A 17,108-nucleotide genomic window follows, 5' to 3' on the forward strand; every position below is an offset into this window, starting at 1 on the left:
TCTACTCCCGAATACCTTTCATTTGAGTCCCAAATTGTCATCATCGTCAAATAAACCCATTTTAAGGGGTTTTGGGGCTTTGGGGCGGTCCCCCAGTTACTTGGACTCAACTTTTATTATAAAATTCGTACTCTACTCCTGAATACATCTCATTTGAATCCCATATTGTCCCGATTATTTTTGGCTAGTACTTTTGGGGTAAGAGGGAGAGTCCGCCCACCTCCCGATATCAAACAAGTAAAAGCGTGCTAAGTTCGGCCGGGCCGAATCTTATATACCCTCCACCATGGATCGCATTTGTCAAGTTCTTTTCCCGGCATCTCTTCTTAGGCAAAAAAGGATATAAGAAAAGAGTTACTCTGCTATTAAAACGATATCAAGATATGGTCCGGTTCGGACCAAAATTAAATTATATGTTGCGTTAAGAATTGCGCCCATTGGGGCTCCCGAAGTAAAATAGAGAGAACGATTTATATGGGATCTGTATCGGGCTATAGACCGATTCAGACCATAATAAACACGTTTGTTGATGGTCATGAGAGGATCCAACGTACAAAATTTCAGGCATATCGGATAATAATTGCGACCTCTAGGGGTCAAGAAGTCAAGATCCCAGATCGGTTTATGTGGCAGCTATATCAGGTTATGAACCGATTTGAACCTTATTTGATCCAGTTGTTGAAAGTAAAAATAAAATACGTCATGCAAAATTTCAGCCAAATCGGATAGAAATTGCGCCCTCTAGAAGCTCAAGAAATCAAATCCCCAGATCTGTTTATATGACAGCTATATCAGTTTATGAACCGATTTGAACCATACTTGGCACAGTTGTTGGATATCATAACGAAATACTTCGTGCAAAAATTCATTCAAATCGGATAAGAATTGTGCCCTCTAGAGGGTCAAGAAGTCAAGACCCAAGATCGGTTTATATGGTAGCTATATCAGGTTATGGACCGATTAGAACCATACTTGGCACAGTTGTTGGGTATCATAACAAAACACGTCGTGCGAAATTCCATTCCAATCGGATAAGAATTGCGCATTCTAGAGGCTCAAGAAGTCAAGACCCATGATCGGTTTATATGGTAGCTATATCTGGTTATGGACCGATTTGAACCATACTTGGCACTGTTGTTGGATATAATAAGAAAACACGTCGTGCGAAATTTCATTTCAATCGGATAAGAATTGCGCACTCTAGAGGCTCAAGAAGTCAAGACCCAAGATCGGTTTATATGGCAGCTATATCAGGTTATAGACCGATTTGAACCATACTTGGCACAGTTGTTGGATATCATAACAAAACACGTTGTGCAAAATTTCATTCTGATCGGATAAGAATTGCGCACGCTAGAGGCTCAAGAAGTCAAGACCCAAGATCGGTTTATATGGCAGCTATATCAGGTTATGAACCGATTTGAACCATACTTGGCACAGTTGTTGGATATCATAGCAAAACACGTCATGCAAAATTTCGTTCCAATCGGATAAGAATTGCGCACTCTACAGGCTCAAGAAGTCAAGACCCAAGATCGGTTTATATGGCAGCTATATCAAAACATTGACCGATATGGCCCATTTACAATACCAACCGACCTACACTAATAAGAAGTATTTGTGCAAAATTTCAAGCGGCTAGCTTTACTCCTTCGGAAGTTAGCGTGCTTTCGACAGACAGACGGACGGACGGACGGACGGACGGACGGACGGACGGACGGACAGACGGACGGACATGGCTAGATCGACATAAAATGTCACGACGATCAAGAATATATATACTTTATGGGGTCTCAGACGAATATTTCGAGTAGTTACAAACAGAATGACGAAATTAGTATACCCCCCATCTTATGGTGGAGGGTATAAAAATTATATAGCCTATGTTTTCTCCAGACCAACCTACACAATCTGTGCAAGTTTCAAGGTAATCGGTTCAGCCGTTTGAGAGTCTATACGGAACAAACAAACAAACACAAATTGAATTTTATATATTGTATAAGATTTGGGGCGCAATTGTTTGGTCCGATCTTTACAAAATTGAGCTTAAGTAGTTTGGGTAAAATTTTTTTTTCAAAAATTGCTTCAGGCTTAGGCATTGCTTCCCTATATATCTTTCGTCCGATATGCACTTTAATGGCTGTATTGGACATATTTTATTGGGATCGCTATACAATTGTACATGCTTTAGCAGCATTTGCTTAATAGCAGAGAGAGTCGGTGGTGAAGGGTATTACAAAGTCAGCTCCGCCCGCCTTTTGGCATACCTTACTTGTTTATTTTAATATAATTTTAATTATTAAAATTATATAATTTTTGATTTGGGACTTTGATCCTAATGTTATCTTTTAAAATTTAAACAATTTATCATAGATAACAATGACTAAATTTTGTGCCTAGACCAGACATTACTTGACCAAACATGGGCAAAACAAAGTCTGGGTAGTTTTTATAAAAAAAAAAACCATAAATAAATGAAAAAAAAAAATCAATTTAAATTGTAAGCGGAAAATCTGCTAGCTTTGTCAAACAACCATATAAATCATAATTCATTAAAAACAGAATACTTCCTATTCCATTTCACCTCTCTATACCATAAATCCCACAAAAACCAAACCAACCTTCGAAAATGATTTATTTGTGGGCCCTATGATTAATCCCGTAAATGCTATTTTTCACCAATTAAGGGGGAACATTTAAATTATCCCCCCAATCGATCACATGGTCTGAAATATCACCAATCACCAGTGGTTGTTTGGTGGTGAACAACCTGCAATAAAATTTCGAATAGGCGATCGTTGTACTTGGCCATTCGTATGATTATCGTGACCGTTGTTTAGTTTGATTAAATCACCACACCTGCCAAAGGAAAAAGTAAAGCAAATCAGAGATTAGCCAATGGCAAGCTATGGGCCAGGTTGGATTAGTTGATGATTGCATGACCAACATCAGCTACCAGCTGTTGTTACTTTGTCGACTCTTATCGGCAACCGGTGTCTTAACATTCTAGACAAAAATTTTCTTATCAGGCAAGCAACGACATTGCCCCCTAAAGAAAGGTGAGAAGCACAGAAAGTAAGAATGGTCAAATTATGGCAAAATGCTTCTGGGGGAAATATATTATACTCGCTACTCACAGCAAAGTATATGGAATGTCTATAATATATTTTTAATTGATGTCCAAACATTTTTGTCTAAACCTCCCTGGTCATATTTTCATTTGTGGTGGTCCCAAAAAAAAAAATTATTTATGTATGTATGGTTTTCTTTCATTTGAAATATTTATTTCCATAACAGTTTTGCTTTTCAAACTCTTTTTCATGGAGTGCCCTGCTACAACATGACTATGAATCACTGTTCGATTCATCAACAATTGTTGATTAGCACGTTGCCTAAGGTATTTCAAATCGGAAAAATGGATGGCCGTACAAAAGATAATTACGTTTAGTCCAGACATAAAAAATGTGACTAGCCTTTGGTAGGGGAAAAGCCGCAAGGGTATAAATTATGTTTTCATTTATCTGAATTCAATATTTGTGAGCATTGCCATGTCGTCACCTGATATGCCAAAGGGCATTATGACAAAATTCTTCCAAAAGATAAAATTTAATGAAATAGTATCAGGAAACTCCACAGGGCTAAAATATATGTGGTGCACCGAAAAAAATTTGTTTTAGGGTCAGATAGTCTACATGTCCTTTTGGAGTTTTTTCCGGGAATGGAGCGGTCCATAGATACTTGGTCTTCCCCAGATCTAATCTCAAATACCTTTCATTTCCATCCCATTTTGTACCGAACTGCCTGCATCGGGCTTGTAGTGTTTCTTTGGCGTTACGACATTCTCCCAGAATCTTGGGGCAAAATTTGTGTATCAGATTCGTATACCATTTCCAAATACCATTTATTTAATACCCACATGACCCCAATCGGTAAATATGTCCGTTTAGTTTGGTTTTGACTTGGAGCATTTCTCCATGTTGCTTGGCATGTTTTTGGGTTAGCAGAAATGGTATGGCAGCCATGTTAAAACTTCTCCACAAAGAGGTGTCGCACTGCAGCACGCCGTTCAGATTCGGCTATAAAAAGGAAGCCCCTTATCATTGAGCTTAAACTTAAATGGGATAGCACTCATTGATGTGTGAGAAGTTTGCCCCTGTTCCTTAATGGGTAAATTTGCAGATTCCACAACGCTGACTTGGATACCAGGAGCTCAATTCTCTTACTATGAAAAAATGAAATACTATTTTTCAAATCGTTAACGGGTGTAAACAAAATGTTGCTTAAATTAATGAATGAAAAAATTTGAAAAATTAAAGTTAGAAAGAGGGTCTGCCCCTTCCTTCTTCTAATACCTTACTCTAAATAGTGTAACAAACTCAGGTATATCGTTTCAGCAGTTAACTGTTTGAAAATTCGTCTCAATCCGATGAAAGAGGCGCCTCTTATGGGCTATGTAGTCTAAATCTAGTGTTTAGTTCAACCTATATCACGAGGCATTCGTGGCGCTTAGTTAGTATGTCAGCTTATAACACTGAACGCTTGGTTTGTAATGCTGGCGATACTTATCTCTTTTACGAAGAGATGTCGCTCATTGACAGTTCAGTTCGTACTCTTTCATAAAAATAAGGCCCCCTATCATTGATCTCAAACTTAAATCGAACAAAACTCATTGTTATGAGAGAAGTTCCCCTGCAGATTCTAAAGGGAATTTCTTAGGAAAATCTGTTAAGGCGCAAAGATGTTGGAGGCGGCTTTCTTTGGCTTTCTTTTTGAAAGGTGAGCAGTCCTTAGCCAGGAATGATTTTGGATCCATTTTAGTACGTAAACCTGACGAAAATTGGTAACGTTTGTAACACATCGAAATAATGATTGCAATCTCATCAACGTAGTATATATATTCTTTATCGACTTGACATTCTAAGTCTATTCAGCCATGTCCGTCTGTCTGCCTGTTTCTCGTAAGTACGCTAACTTTCGAAGAAGCAAAGTGAAGTCCTTGAAATTTTGCACAAGTACTTCTTATTTGTGCAGGTCAGTTAGGTTTGCGAATGTGCCAAATAGGTCCATGTTTTGATATAGCTGTCATATAAACCAATTTCCCGCTTTGACTTCTTGAGCCTCTAGAGGCCGTTATCATTATCCGATTTGGCTAAGATTTTGTACTATGACGGTTTTTATGTTATTCAACAGATCGGTTTAAATCCTAATATAGCTCTTATATACAACAATCTCCCAATTATACCTCGTAAGCCTCTAAAGGACGAAGTTCTTATCCGATTTGGTTGAAATTTTGCACAATGATACTACGAACTTTAACATGATAAAGCGATCCCCGATTATACCTCTTGAGCCTCTAGAGGGCGCAGTTCTTATCCGATTTGGATTAAATTTGCGCATTGAATTGTTCTATGACCTTTAATATACGTGTCAAGTATGGTCTGAATCGCTCTAAAAACTGATATAGCTCCCATATAAACCGATAACCCAATTTAATTTCATGGGCCCCTATAGGGTCCCATTCTTGTCTGATTTGAATGAAAGGTTGCACAACGACTTCTCTTACGACCTTCAACATACATGCCAAATATGGTCTGAATCGGCCGATAACATGATATAGCTCCACTATAAACCGATCTTCCGATTATACCTCTTGAGCCTCTAGAGGGCGCAGTTCTTATCCCATTTGGCTGAAATTTGGAACAATGACTTCTTCTATGACCTCTTCCAAGAATGACCCGCATTAGTTCATAACCTGATATAGCTCATATAGCATAGCAATTCTAATCCATTATCCTTTGTTTGCCTATAAAGAGATACCTGGCAAAGAACTTGACAAATGAGATGCATGGTAGAGGGATTCGGCCCAGCCGAACTAAGCACACTTTCAATTGTTCAAACGACTTTTCTTCAGGGTTTAAACCGATTTAGACCATACCTGGAATGAGTATTACAGGCCTTGACGAAAGACAATTTGCAGCCAAATTGGATTTGGGACTTCTGTTTATATTGTATCAGATATAAACCGATTAAAACTGTACTTGCCATAAGCGTTGAAAGTCAAAATGAAACATCATTTCAGACCAATTTGGTATGCTCAATGATAATGGTGCAAATTTTAATAAACGAGTCCAAATGTCGCTGGGTGACACCTCTTCGGAAAAAAATTTTTGCATGGCCTAATACCTTACATACAATGTCGACAGAATGCAAATGTAAATTCCGTCGAGGAACAGGAATTCAAATTTAAGCTCAATGATAATGGACCTCCTATTTATAGCCGAGACCGAACTGCGTGCCGCAGAGCGACACCTCTTTGGGGAGAAACTTTTACATGGCAAAGTACCTCACAAATGTCGCCAGTATTAGGAGGGGATAACCACCGCTGAAATTTTTTTCTGATGTTCCTGCCAAGATTCAAACCCAGACGTTAAGCGTCATAAGCGGCTAACAAAACAAAAGTACAAAACAACCGCTGAAAATGTTTTACTGATATTCTAGACAGTATTCGAAGCTAGACGTTCATCATCATATCTACCTATACACCTTCACAAAATCATGAAATTGAAACTCAATCAGTCTTGTTAAGAAAATAACCCAACTACTCTTCTTTTCCTTGACATTACCGATAAATGTTGAGTTTTAAAATAACCTGTGCAGCAGTGATGGTAACGGATATAAAAATACTTCAAGTTTTAAAGGTCATGTTCTATTGAAACACCACAATGAAATATTCCTTCTTCAATAAGGGCGAAGTGTTCCAATTAATTGCAAAATTTTGCATTAAATTTGCATTGTTCCAATTTCATATAAATTTTTTAATAATTTCATTGTTTCAGTTATCAGTACAGCTATTATAAAAAATAATTTGCGTTATGCATCGATACACCCGAAGAAAAATATCAGTAATCCAGAAAAAAATTAATTTTTTTTTTTATGCTAAATTCTTGACTGAAAACTTTGGGCACAAATGTGAAAAGGGCCACTATAGTGGGCTATTGGCTTATTGCACGAAAGCCTTCGGTTCCAGTCCCGATAAAAACCTCAAAAACTTGCATTTCTCTCTCGAGACGAGCTTTTTACGATCGAGTATTTTACAATGAAAAATTAAATCCAGAATATACCACTAAATCGACTATAGAATGGCGCGATTTCGATTCTCGGTAGATTTTCACCACTTTCAGATACTTTTAGGTGTTAAGGCTTTATTTAGTTGAAGCTATCTTCTCCATAATGAACGCAATATTTATAGGTGGTGAATTTGTAAAAAATTCATATTCCTAATTTGCTAATTTGTTTACTTATAACATTGAGAGATGTGAACCAAATTTGCAAAATTCTCTGATATCAATAAGTGCTATTCGATTAAAGATTTAGCTCAATAGGCGACACCGCTTCTTGGAGAAGTTTAACATGCCTGAAAGCCTTACAAATGTCACTTCTTTATAATCGTAATGAACTTAAAGTTGTTTAAGTGATTATATACTACCTAAGCTGAGTATTTGAAGGGATTATCAGAACTTAAATATTTTCTGATGTTCTCGTCAGTGTCCATCGAGTTAATTTTGTCATATATTTTTGTTTTTATACCCTCCACCATAGGATGGGGGTATACTAATGTTGTCATATCGTTTGTAACATCTCAAAATATTCCTCTAAGACCCCATAAAGTATAATTATTCTTGATCGTCATGAAATTCTAGGTCGATCTAGACATGTCCGTCCGCCTATCTGTCGAAAGCACGCTAACTTTCGAAGGAATAAAGCTATGTGCTTAAAATTTGGCACAAATACTTCTTATTAGTGTAGGACGATTGGGATTGTAAATGGGTCAAATCGGTTCACGTTTTGATATAGTTGTCATATAAACCAATCTTGGGCCTTGACTTCTTGAGTTTCTAGAGGGCGCAATCATCATCCAATTTGGCTGAAATATTGAATGAAGTGTTTTGGTTTGACCATAAACAACTGAACCAAGAATGGTCTAAATCAGTTCATAACCTGATTTAGCTCTGATTAAAACCAATCTCCCGATAAGACTTCTTGAGCCTCTAGAGGGCGCAATTGTTATCCAATTTAGTTGAAATGTTGCACATGTTGTTTTGGAATGACTTTCAACAACTGTGCCAAGTATGGTCTAAATCAGTCTATAACCTGATGTAGCTGCCTTATAAACCGATCTCCCGATTAGATTTCTTGAGCTTCTAGAGGGCGAAATTCTTATTCGAAATTTTGAGTGAGGTGTTTTATTATGACTTCCAACATCTGTTCTAAATCAGTCCATAACCTGATGTAGCTGCCTTATAAATCGATCTCCCGAGTAGACTTCTTGAGCTTCTAGAGGGCGCAATTCTTATTCGATTTGGCTGAAATTTTCCACATATCGTTTTGGTATGACTTCCAACAACTGTGCCAATTTTGATCTAAATCGGTTTATAACCTGATATAGCTGTCATAACCTGATATAGCTGTCTCCCAATTTGGACTTTCTGAACCTCTTGAGGGCGCAATAATTACTCAATTTGCCTGACATTTTGGAAGTGATATTTTTCTGACTTGTACGGCATGACATGTACGGTCCATATCGATCAATTACTTGATATGGCTTATATATTTGAAAAAATTATTCAAAAGACTTGATAAATGCGATCCATGGTGGAGGGTATATAAGATTCGGCCCGGCCGAACCCACCACCGAAGGATGGGGGTATATTTATTTTGTTATTCCGTTTGCAACACATCGAAATATCCATTTCGACCCTATAAAGTATTTATATTCTATTTATATTCTAAGACGATCTAGCCATGTCCGTCCGATTTGGAAATGGACCGATCTCTCGATTTAAGATATTGGGCGCATTTATTGTCGGATTTTGCCAAAATTTGGAACAGTTAGTTGTGCTAGGCCAGTCGATGTCCTTCTTCAATTTGGCCCAGATCGGTCCAGATTTGGATATAGCTGCCATATAGACCGATCTCTCGATTTAAGGTTTTGGGCCCATTTATTATCCGATCTCGTCGAAATTTGGGACAGTGAGTTAAATTAGGTCCATCGATATCTTCCTGGAATATGGTTCAGATCGGTTCAGATTTGGATATGCTGCCATTCACACCGATCTCTCGATTTAAGGTCTTGTTCGCCTTTTTACTTGTTGTTTTAATTATATGGGTCATCTTTTACAGACAAGTTTGAATTTTATAATTTTTGAGTTTTTTCTTTTACTTTTTTTTAATCTTAATATTTTTTTTTGTATTTTTTTAAATTTTGATAATTCACCAAGATTTTTTTTCTTTCAATATACATACATAGGTCTATATAGATATAATTGGATGTGATTATAATTATATACATACGTATAATTTGTTTTTTTTTTTTTCTTTATATTACTTTGTTCTGACATACAAAATATTGCCCCATAATCGTCATAATGTAATGAACCTCTCATTCCCAAGCATTATCATCGAACATATCGCTTTGCTGTCGAAATGAAAACAAATTGTCGATCTTTTTTGCGGTCTCATTTTGAGTTCACTGTGAACTCGCAATGGAAATCCCTTCATTGTGTTTTACTATCGCTTAAGTGCACGTGTACTGACTTTGACACATATATCATGGGGTGCGTTGCCACAATTGTTAGATAAAAAATTATACACCGGAAGAAAAACAAATGGCATGGTACATGGCATTTTTTGCAAAACAAATTATTGAGAATTGATAAACTTATAAAAGGGCAGTGTATAAAGTTTCATGCAAAATGATATGAAATGATGAATTTTCAAAGAAGTTTATAGTCATAATCAAAATGCAACGAATGACTTTTGTAAGCTTGCAATACATAAATTAATCGATTTTATATAGGGAAATTATCTGATTGATTTGGCTATGACCCTGCTTGATAAAATTATAAAAGGGTAGTGTATAAAATTTCATGCAAGATGATATGAAATGAGGAATTCTCAAAAAAGCTTGAAGCCATAACCCAAAATCAAGTCTTACTCGTATGACTTTTATAGTTTTGGAATACATAAATCAATCGATTCTTTAAAGGGAAGGTATCTGATTGATTTGCAGCGTCAAAGCTGCTTGGTTCGAATAGTGAAAATAATTTCAGCGTTGGCTATATTTTTGAAGCCTTCCGTTTGAATGACACCTTTGGAAGTGTCGCTCAGCGGCAAAAAAAAAATTGCAAATTATGCCCATGAACATTATACTAAGGAACAGGGGCAAACTTCTCACATGTCAATGAGTGCAGTCCGATTCAAGTTTAAGCTCAATGATAAGGGGCCTCCGTTCTATAACCGAGTCCGAACAGCGTGCCGCAGTGCGACACCTCTTTAGAGAGAAGTTTTACATGGCATAGTATCTCACAAATGTTGCCAGCATTAGGAGGGGAAAACCACCGCTGAAAATGTTTTCTGATGGTCTCGCCAGGATTCGAAACCAGGCGTTCTGCGTCATAGGCGGACATGCTAAACTCTGCGCTACTGTGGCCTCCACGCTCAGCAGAACGCTGTTAAAACTCCACAATTTAAAGAAGATCCTTTATCATTGAGCTAAAAACTTGAATTCAACTTCACTGATTGATGTAAGAGAAGTCTACCCACTGTTGCATAATGGAGTGTGGAAGGTGGGAATTTTTTAAATAAGTTTTTTGCTTAGATTTAAACAACTTTTTTTACAATCCTACATTAGTACTTGAATAATTTTGTAATTTATAAAGCATAATTCAACAACAATGCATAACGGTTATCACCTAATACAATGCAAATATATGTTTTTTTTAACAATACACGTGGCTCTTACAACATTGCAACCTTAATCGGATTTGTTTATATGTGAAATTTGATAAACAAATATTTGGATTATTAACCCTTGCACTATCAAATTAAAAGCAGTAATAATAAAATTATTTTTTCTTTGCAACTACTTAATTGGAGTGCAAAGAAGCACAGAAATGTTTTTTTCGAGAATTTTTAATTGTTGGCTTGTCTGTAGCAAAATGTCCTCTGAGAGGACGTTGATAGTCAATCGAGTCAATCCGAGGAAAAATTATCAATTAATGTATTTTGAACGAACAAAGCAATCGGCATCCAGTTTTGCACAGATACTTTTTCGACGTAGGTCAATGAGGATTGAAAATGGCCATATCGTTTCATATTTGGATCTCGCTCCCATATATACCGCTCAACCGATATGATTTCTTAAGATCTTAGAGGGCGCAATTATAATCTGATTTGACTGAACATCTGCACGTTGAACTTACACCCGAAGTATGATCCAATTCTTTCTATAACTCAATACAGCTCCCATACATAGTGATCAACCGATTTGACATCTTGAGCCCCTCGAGGACGCAATTTTAATTCGATTTAAGTGAACTTTCACACGATGACTTCTGTTATGGCCTTTAATATAAATGCCAAATTTGGGCTGAATCGATATACAACAATATAATAACCTAGTTAATTACTCAAATCAAATTTAAGAAAATACGAAAATGTGGGTTTTAGCACAACAACAATGTCACACAAAATCGAAATTAAATTGACTAAATGCGTGTTCTGTTGTCCACCATTAATATGTAAATATAAGAACAGTGCCGTTAATACACTCAAGCAAAAAAATTATAACAACAAGTAAAAGCGTGCTAAGTTCGGTAGGGTCGAATCTACACCATTTGTCGCGTTCTTTTCCCGGTATCTCTTTTTAGGCAAACAAAGGATAAAGTAAAAAAATCTATGCTATTTGAGCTGTACCAAGCTATGGTAAGATAATTGAATTGAATGTTGGAGAACATAGTAGAAGTCATTGTGTAAAATTTCAGCCAATTCGAATAAGAATTGCGCCCTTTAGGGGCTTAAGAAGTAAGATCGGTTTATATAGGATCTGTCAGGCTACAGACCGATTCAGACCATATATGACACGTATGTTGAAGGTCATAGGACCGTTGTACACAATTTTAGCCAAATCGGATAATAATTGCGCTCTCTAGAGGCTCAAGAAGTTAAGACCCCATATGAGTTTATATCGCAGCTATATCAGGTTATGGACCGATTTAAAACATATTTGGCACAGTTATTGGATGTCATAACAAAATACATCATGTAAAATTTCAGCCAAATCGGATAAGAATCATTCCCTCTAGTGGCTCAAGAAGTCAAGCTCCGAGATCGGTTTATATGGCAGCTAAATCAGGTTATGGGCTGATTTGAACCATATTTGGCACGGTTATTGGACGTCATAACAAAATACGTTATGTTACATTTCAGCCAATTCGAATAAGAATCGTGCCCTCTAGTGACTCACGAAGTCAAGATGACAGACATATAGACTTATTGATCCAAAAACCAAGTTTTTTCGGTGTACCACATATATTTTAGCCCTGTGGAGTTTCCTAATATTATTTCATTCAATTTTATCTTTTGAAAGAATTTTGTCATAATGCCCTTTGGCATGTCAGGTGACGACATCACAATGCTCACAAATATTGAATTCAGATAAAAAAAACATAATTTATACCCTTACAGCTTTCCCCCTTCCAAAGGCAACTCACACCATTTAAGTCTGGAATAAAAGCAATTATCTTTTGTACGGCCATTTTGTAAAAAATTCAAATTTTTTAAAAATGTTCAAATTTTGTAAAAATGTCCAAACTTTGTAAAAATGTTCAAGTTTTTAAAGATTTTCATATATGTAAAAATTTTCAAATTTATAAAAAATTTTAAAATTTTTTAGAAATGTTAAAATTTTGTTGTTTCACGGCCCTTGAAGCCATTACACCTAATATGGTTGAAGTCTTCTAACCGAAGACGAAACAGTCCATAGTGGTTGGTGTGTGTTGCTCTCTTTGGCTTTCCTTTTCCGATCATTGAGCTCGTCTCGAAAGAGAAACAAACAAAAATTTTTAAATTTTGAAATAATAATTAAAAAATTTTGTAAAAATGTTTAAATTTTGGAGAAATGTTTAAATTTTGTAAAATTTTTGAAATATTGTAAAAATTTTCAAATTTTGTAAAAATTTTCAAATATTGTAAAAATGTTCAAATATTGTAAAAATTTTCAAATTTTATAAAAATTTTCAAATTTTGTAAAAATTTTCAAATTTTGTAAAATTTTTAAAATTTTGTAAATATTTTCAAATTTTGTAAAAATTTTCAAATTTTTTAAAAATTTTCAAATTTTGTAAAAATTTTCAAATTTTGTAAAAATTTTCAAATTTTGTAAAAAATTTCAAATTTTGTAAAAAATTTCAAATTTTGTAAAAAATTTCAAATTTTGTAAAAAATTTCAAATTTTGTAAAAATTTTCAAATTTTGTAAAAATTTTCAAATTTAATAATAGTTTTCAAATTTTGTAAAAATTTTCAAATTTTGTAAAAATTTTCAAATTTTGTAAAAATTTTCAAATTTTGTAAAAATTTTCAAATTTTGTAAAAATTTTCAAATTTTGTAAAAATTTTCTAGTCTTGTAAAAATTTTCTAGTCTTGTAAAAATTTTCAAATAATAAGAATAGCATAGCAAAAAAAAAATTTAAAAAGTCAGCAAAAAGTGTGTTCTAAAAATTTTTAAAGTTTGTACAAATTTTCAGATTATGTAAAAATTTTCAAATTTGGAAGAAAGTATAACAACGAGACTCTCCATAAAGGCGATTATCAAAATCAAAATTTGCGACGAAATTGCCCAAGAAACCATTGGTCTAAAATAGTGGTAGACAAATACACACACACACTATTGCACAAGTGCACACCCAACATCAGCTAATTCAAATATGAATTGCGTCATTTTGGGGCTCAAGAGGTAAAATCAGGAGATCGGTTTATATGGGAGCTGTATCAAGCTATAGACCGATTCGGATCATATTTAACACGTATGTTGAAGGTCATAGGAGAAGCCGTTGTAAAAAAATTCCAGCCAAGTCGGATAATAATGTCGCTATCGAAAATTCAAGATCCCAGATGAATCTATACGGCAGCTATATCAGGTTGTGGACCGATTTTAACTGACCTACATTTGGCACAGTTATTGGACGTCATAACAAAACACGACATCCAAAATTTCAGCCAAATCGGATAAGAATTGCGCCATCTAGTGGCTCAAGAAGTCAAGATCCAAGATCGGTTTATGACCCATTTACAATCTTAACTGACCTACACATATGAGAAGTATTTGTGAAACATTTCAAGCGGCTAGCTTTACTTCTTCGAAATTCAGCGTGCTTGCGACAGACAGACGGACGGATTTAGTATACCCCCATCCTATGGTGGAGGGTATACAAATCATATAAGTATTGAACAGTGGGCTCTTAATGTCAATTTCTCTGTAGACGACATCGGCAGTGAAAGGGTTAAGGAAATAAAAGTGACTAGCAAATATGGTCTAATTTGTATTGCGTTGAATTTTCGTTGAAATGATGAATATAACACATTTTGGATGTTATCAGTAATTCAGTAATTTTATAGCATTTTGGCAGTATAATGACTTTCAAAAATAAAAGCATAAAATTAAAGCTAATCACGTGAATTTGTGCATTTTATTACCATATTCAAACTGCATTGATATTTTACGGTTTAATAAAAGGAAATTTCTCAACAAAGAATTTTTTCGAATATTTCACTTCAAAAAGGAATTCAGATGGAAGAAATGTAAAATTCTCAATTGTTTATATGTGAGTGTGCAAGTAAAACAGGCGACATAAAACGGAGAACTTTTGAATTATGTTTTCAAATTTTGAGTTTCGTAGTCTAAAGAGGCTGGATGCCACCGTAGCCAGAGGTTAGCATGTCCGTCTATGACGTTGAACGCCTGGGTTCGAATCCTGGCGAGAACATCAGAGAAAATTTTCTGCGGTGGTTATCCCCTCCTAATGCTGGCGACATTTGTGAGGAACTATGCCATGTTCCTCAAAAGAGGTGTCGCACTGCGGCATGCCGTTCGGACTCGGCTATAAAAGAAGGACCTTTATCATTGAGCTTAAACTTGAATCGGACTGTACCCATTGATATGTGATAAGTTTGCCCCTGTCCAATAGTTAAACAAAAACTTTGCAAGGCTTATATTGGGTTGCCCAAAAAGTAATTGCGGATTTTTCATATAGTCGGCGTTGACAAATTTTTTCACAGCTTGTGACTCTGTAATTGCATTCTTTCTTCTGTCAGTTATAAGCTGTTACTTTTAGCTTGCTTTAAAAAAAAAAGTGTAAAAAAAGTATATTTGATTAAAGTTAATTCTAAGTTTTTATAAAAATGCATTTACTTTCTTTTAAAAAATCCGCAATTACTTTTTGGGCAACCCAATACATTAGGTTCAAGTCAATTTCCCATCGACAACAAAAAATACACTAAGCGTAAGCTACGACGTGTTCTAAGATTTTTTTTTTTTGTCAAAGACTATAGGTCTTAATTCAATCGAACTTCTGGTTTTTAACAACAAAGTCCGTATATTGCTAGTTTATCTTCCATGGCTGAAGCTAGGATCTTTGGATATAGTATGAGAGAAATTCCAACCCACTAATTTTGGACGAACGCATACAGCGGGAATTCTTCTAATTTGGCTACATATTCATAGCTGCAATGTTTTAAACTTTGTTGTTAATAACCGGAAGTTTGATTTTGATTAAAAACCTTTGATCTTGAGCAAAATATGTAGTTGATTACGATTTCGATAACCGCCTTGTTGCCATAAACTGTAACACTTGATAAGGCAGAGCTATGGCAAAGCAAGCCCACAGCAGCAGGCGTTCTTAAGCTAGTTGGCGACATTCCGCTTATATTCCGAGGAACTGTTTGGCCCAACTTGGGCCAAATTGACGGAGATGCAAATGGAAGAGGAAAGCCAAAGATAGCAACACACACCAACCACTATGGGACACGTTTCGACTTTGGCTAGAAGACTTTTCAATCATATTAGGTGTGATGGCTTCAAGGGCCGTGCGTTGGTATGTTGTATTTGAATCGTATGAATAGCGAAAACGCATCTATGATACAATTACCACATTAACCACGCTCGACCAGCCTGTCTATTAGCTGACCTTTTTCCCAATGCATGTATATTTATGTAATGACAGACATTATGTCTGTGGCAAATTACACTTCTTCCGTACTACACATGATTTTGTTCATCTGTTGGAAGTTGTATTGATGGCTTCGAACGCTAGACGAGAGAGCTTTGGGGTGGAAAACAAGTTAAAATCAGGATGAGTTATTCCAAAATTAACAAGAATTTTGCAAAATATCCCCCAGAGCCGCTGAAAAAGTTAACAGCGAGTCTTCCTCCAGGTCGAGGAGCAGTACTTGCATTAAGGGGCTACCCAACTATTTATTGGAGTTAACTGATCTTCTTTTTATTGTCGAGTCGGAATGGCTTGGCGCTGATTACCAAAGGTAATACCCCAAAATTGTCGCCTGCACTCGCTGAAATTTTTTTTCTGATGTTTCGCCGGGATTTGAATTCATTTTGCGCTAAAGACGGACATGTTAAGATATAATGGCCCCTAAAAAACATTGTATTTGCTTGCCTTTTGTTTTTGTTAAACTCAGCAACTTTTTTTCCTATATTTTCAATAAAACGTAAAATTTTCAAAATTAAAAATGGTGTCCTAAGTATACGACCACTACTGCATTTAATATAATGTTTTTATTTTAAATTTGTTCTGCTTTCAGAAACCAAAGACATTCTCCATGGCATCACGGGATTCTTCAAAGCTGGCGAACTAAGTGCCGTTGTAGGACCCTCAGGAGCGGGGAAGAGCACCTGTCTGAATATACTCTCAGGATATACGTAATGTAACCTTCATATTTTAGCAATGAAACAAAAATTCATAACAACAACCCATTTTCTCCCCATCTCCCCCTTTTTTTCTCCAACTTCAAAAAACGTATTCAAAATTGTAGAGCCTTTGGCTATAGCGGCGATGTAATGGTCAACGATGAGGTGCGTGACATAAAGGCCTTCAAACCAAATGTTGCATTTATTACACAGGATACTAGTCTCCAGCCGTATTTGACGGTGAAAGAAGCCATGCATTTTTCTGCCAATTTAAAAATTGGTACCCACATGAGCAAAAGTGCCAAAAGAGAAAGGGTATAGTAGTTTAGCGAAGCATTTCATTCCA

At 35.8% G+C, this 17,108-nt stretch overlaps 1 protein-coding gene across 1 annotated transcript in view; it reads left to right on the top strand.

Annotated features, from left to right (window-relative positions):
- LOC106084504 (uncharacterized) overlaps nt 1-17,108 on the top strand; it is an 89,460-nt gene that overhangs the window by 28,821 nt on the left and 43,531 nt on the right. The window contains exons 3-4 of the mRNA XM_059365399.1: nt 16,657-16,774; nt 16,888-17,077. Coding sequence (XP_059221382.1) covers nt 16,657-16,774; nt 16,888-17,077 — 308 coding nt within the window. The remainder of the gene's footprint in view (nt 1-16,656; nt 16,775-16,887; nt 17,078-17,108) is intronic.

The sequence above is a fragment of the Stomoxys calcitrans genome, chromosome 3, assembly GCF_963082655.1.
Source record: "Stomoxys calcitrans chromosome 3, idStoCalc2.1, whole genome shotgun sequence".
Lineage (NCBI taxonomy): Eukaryota > Metazoa > Arthropoda > Insecta > Diptera > Muscidae > Stomoxys > Stomoxys calcitrans.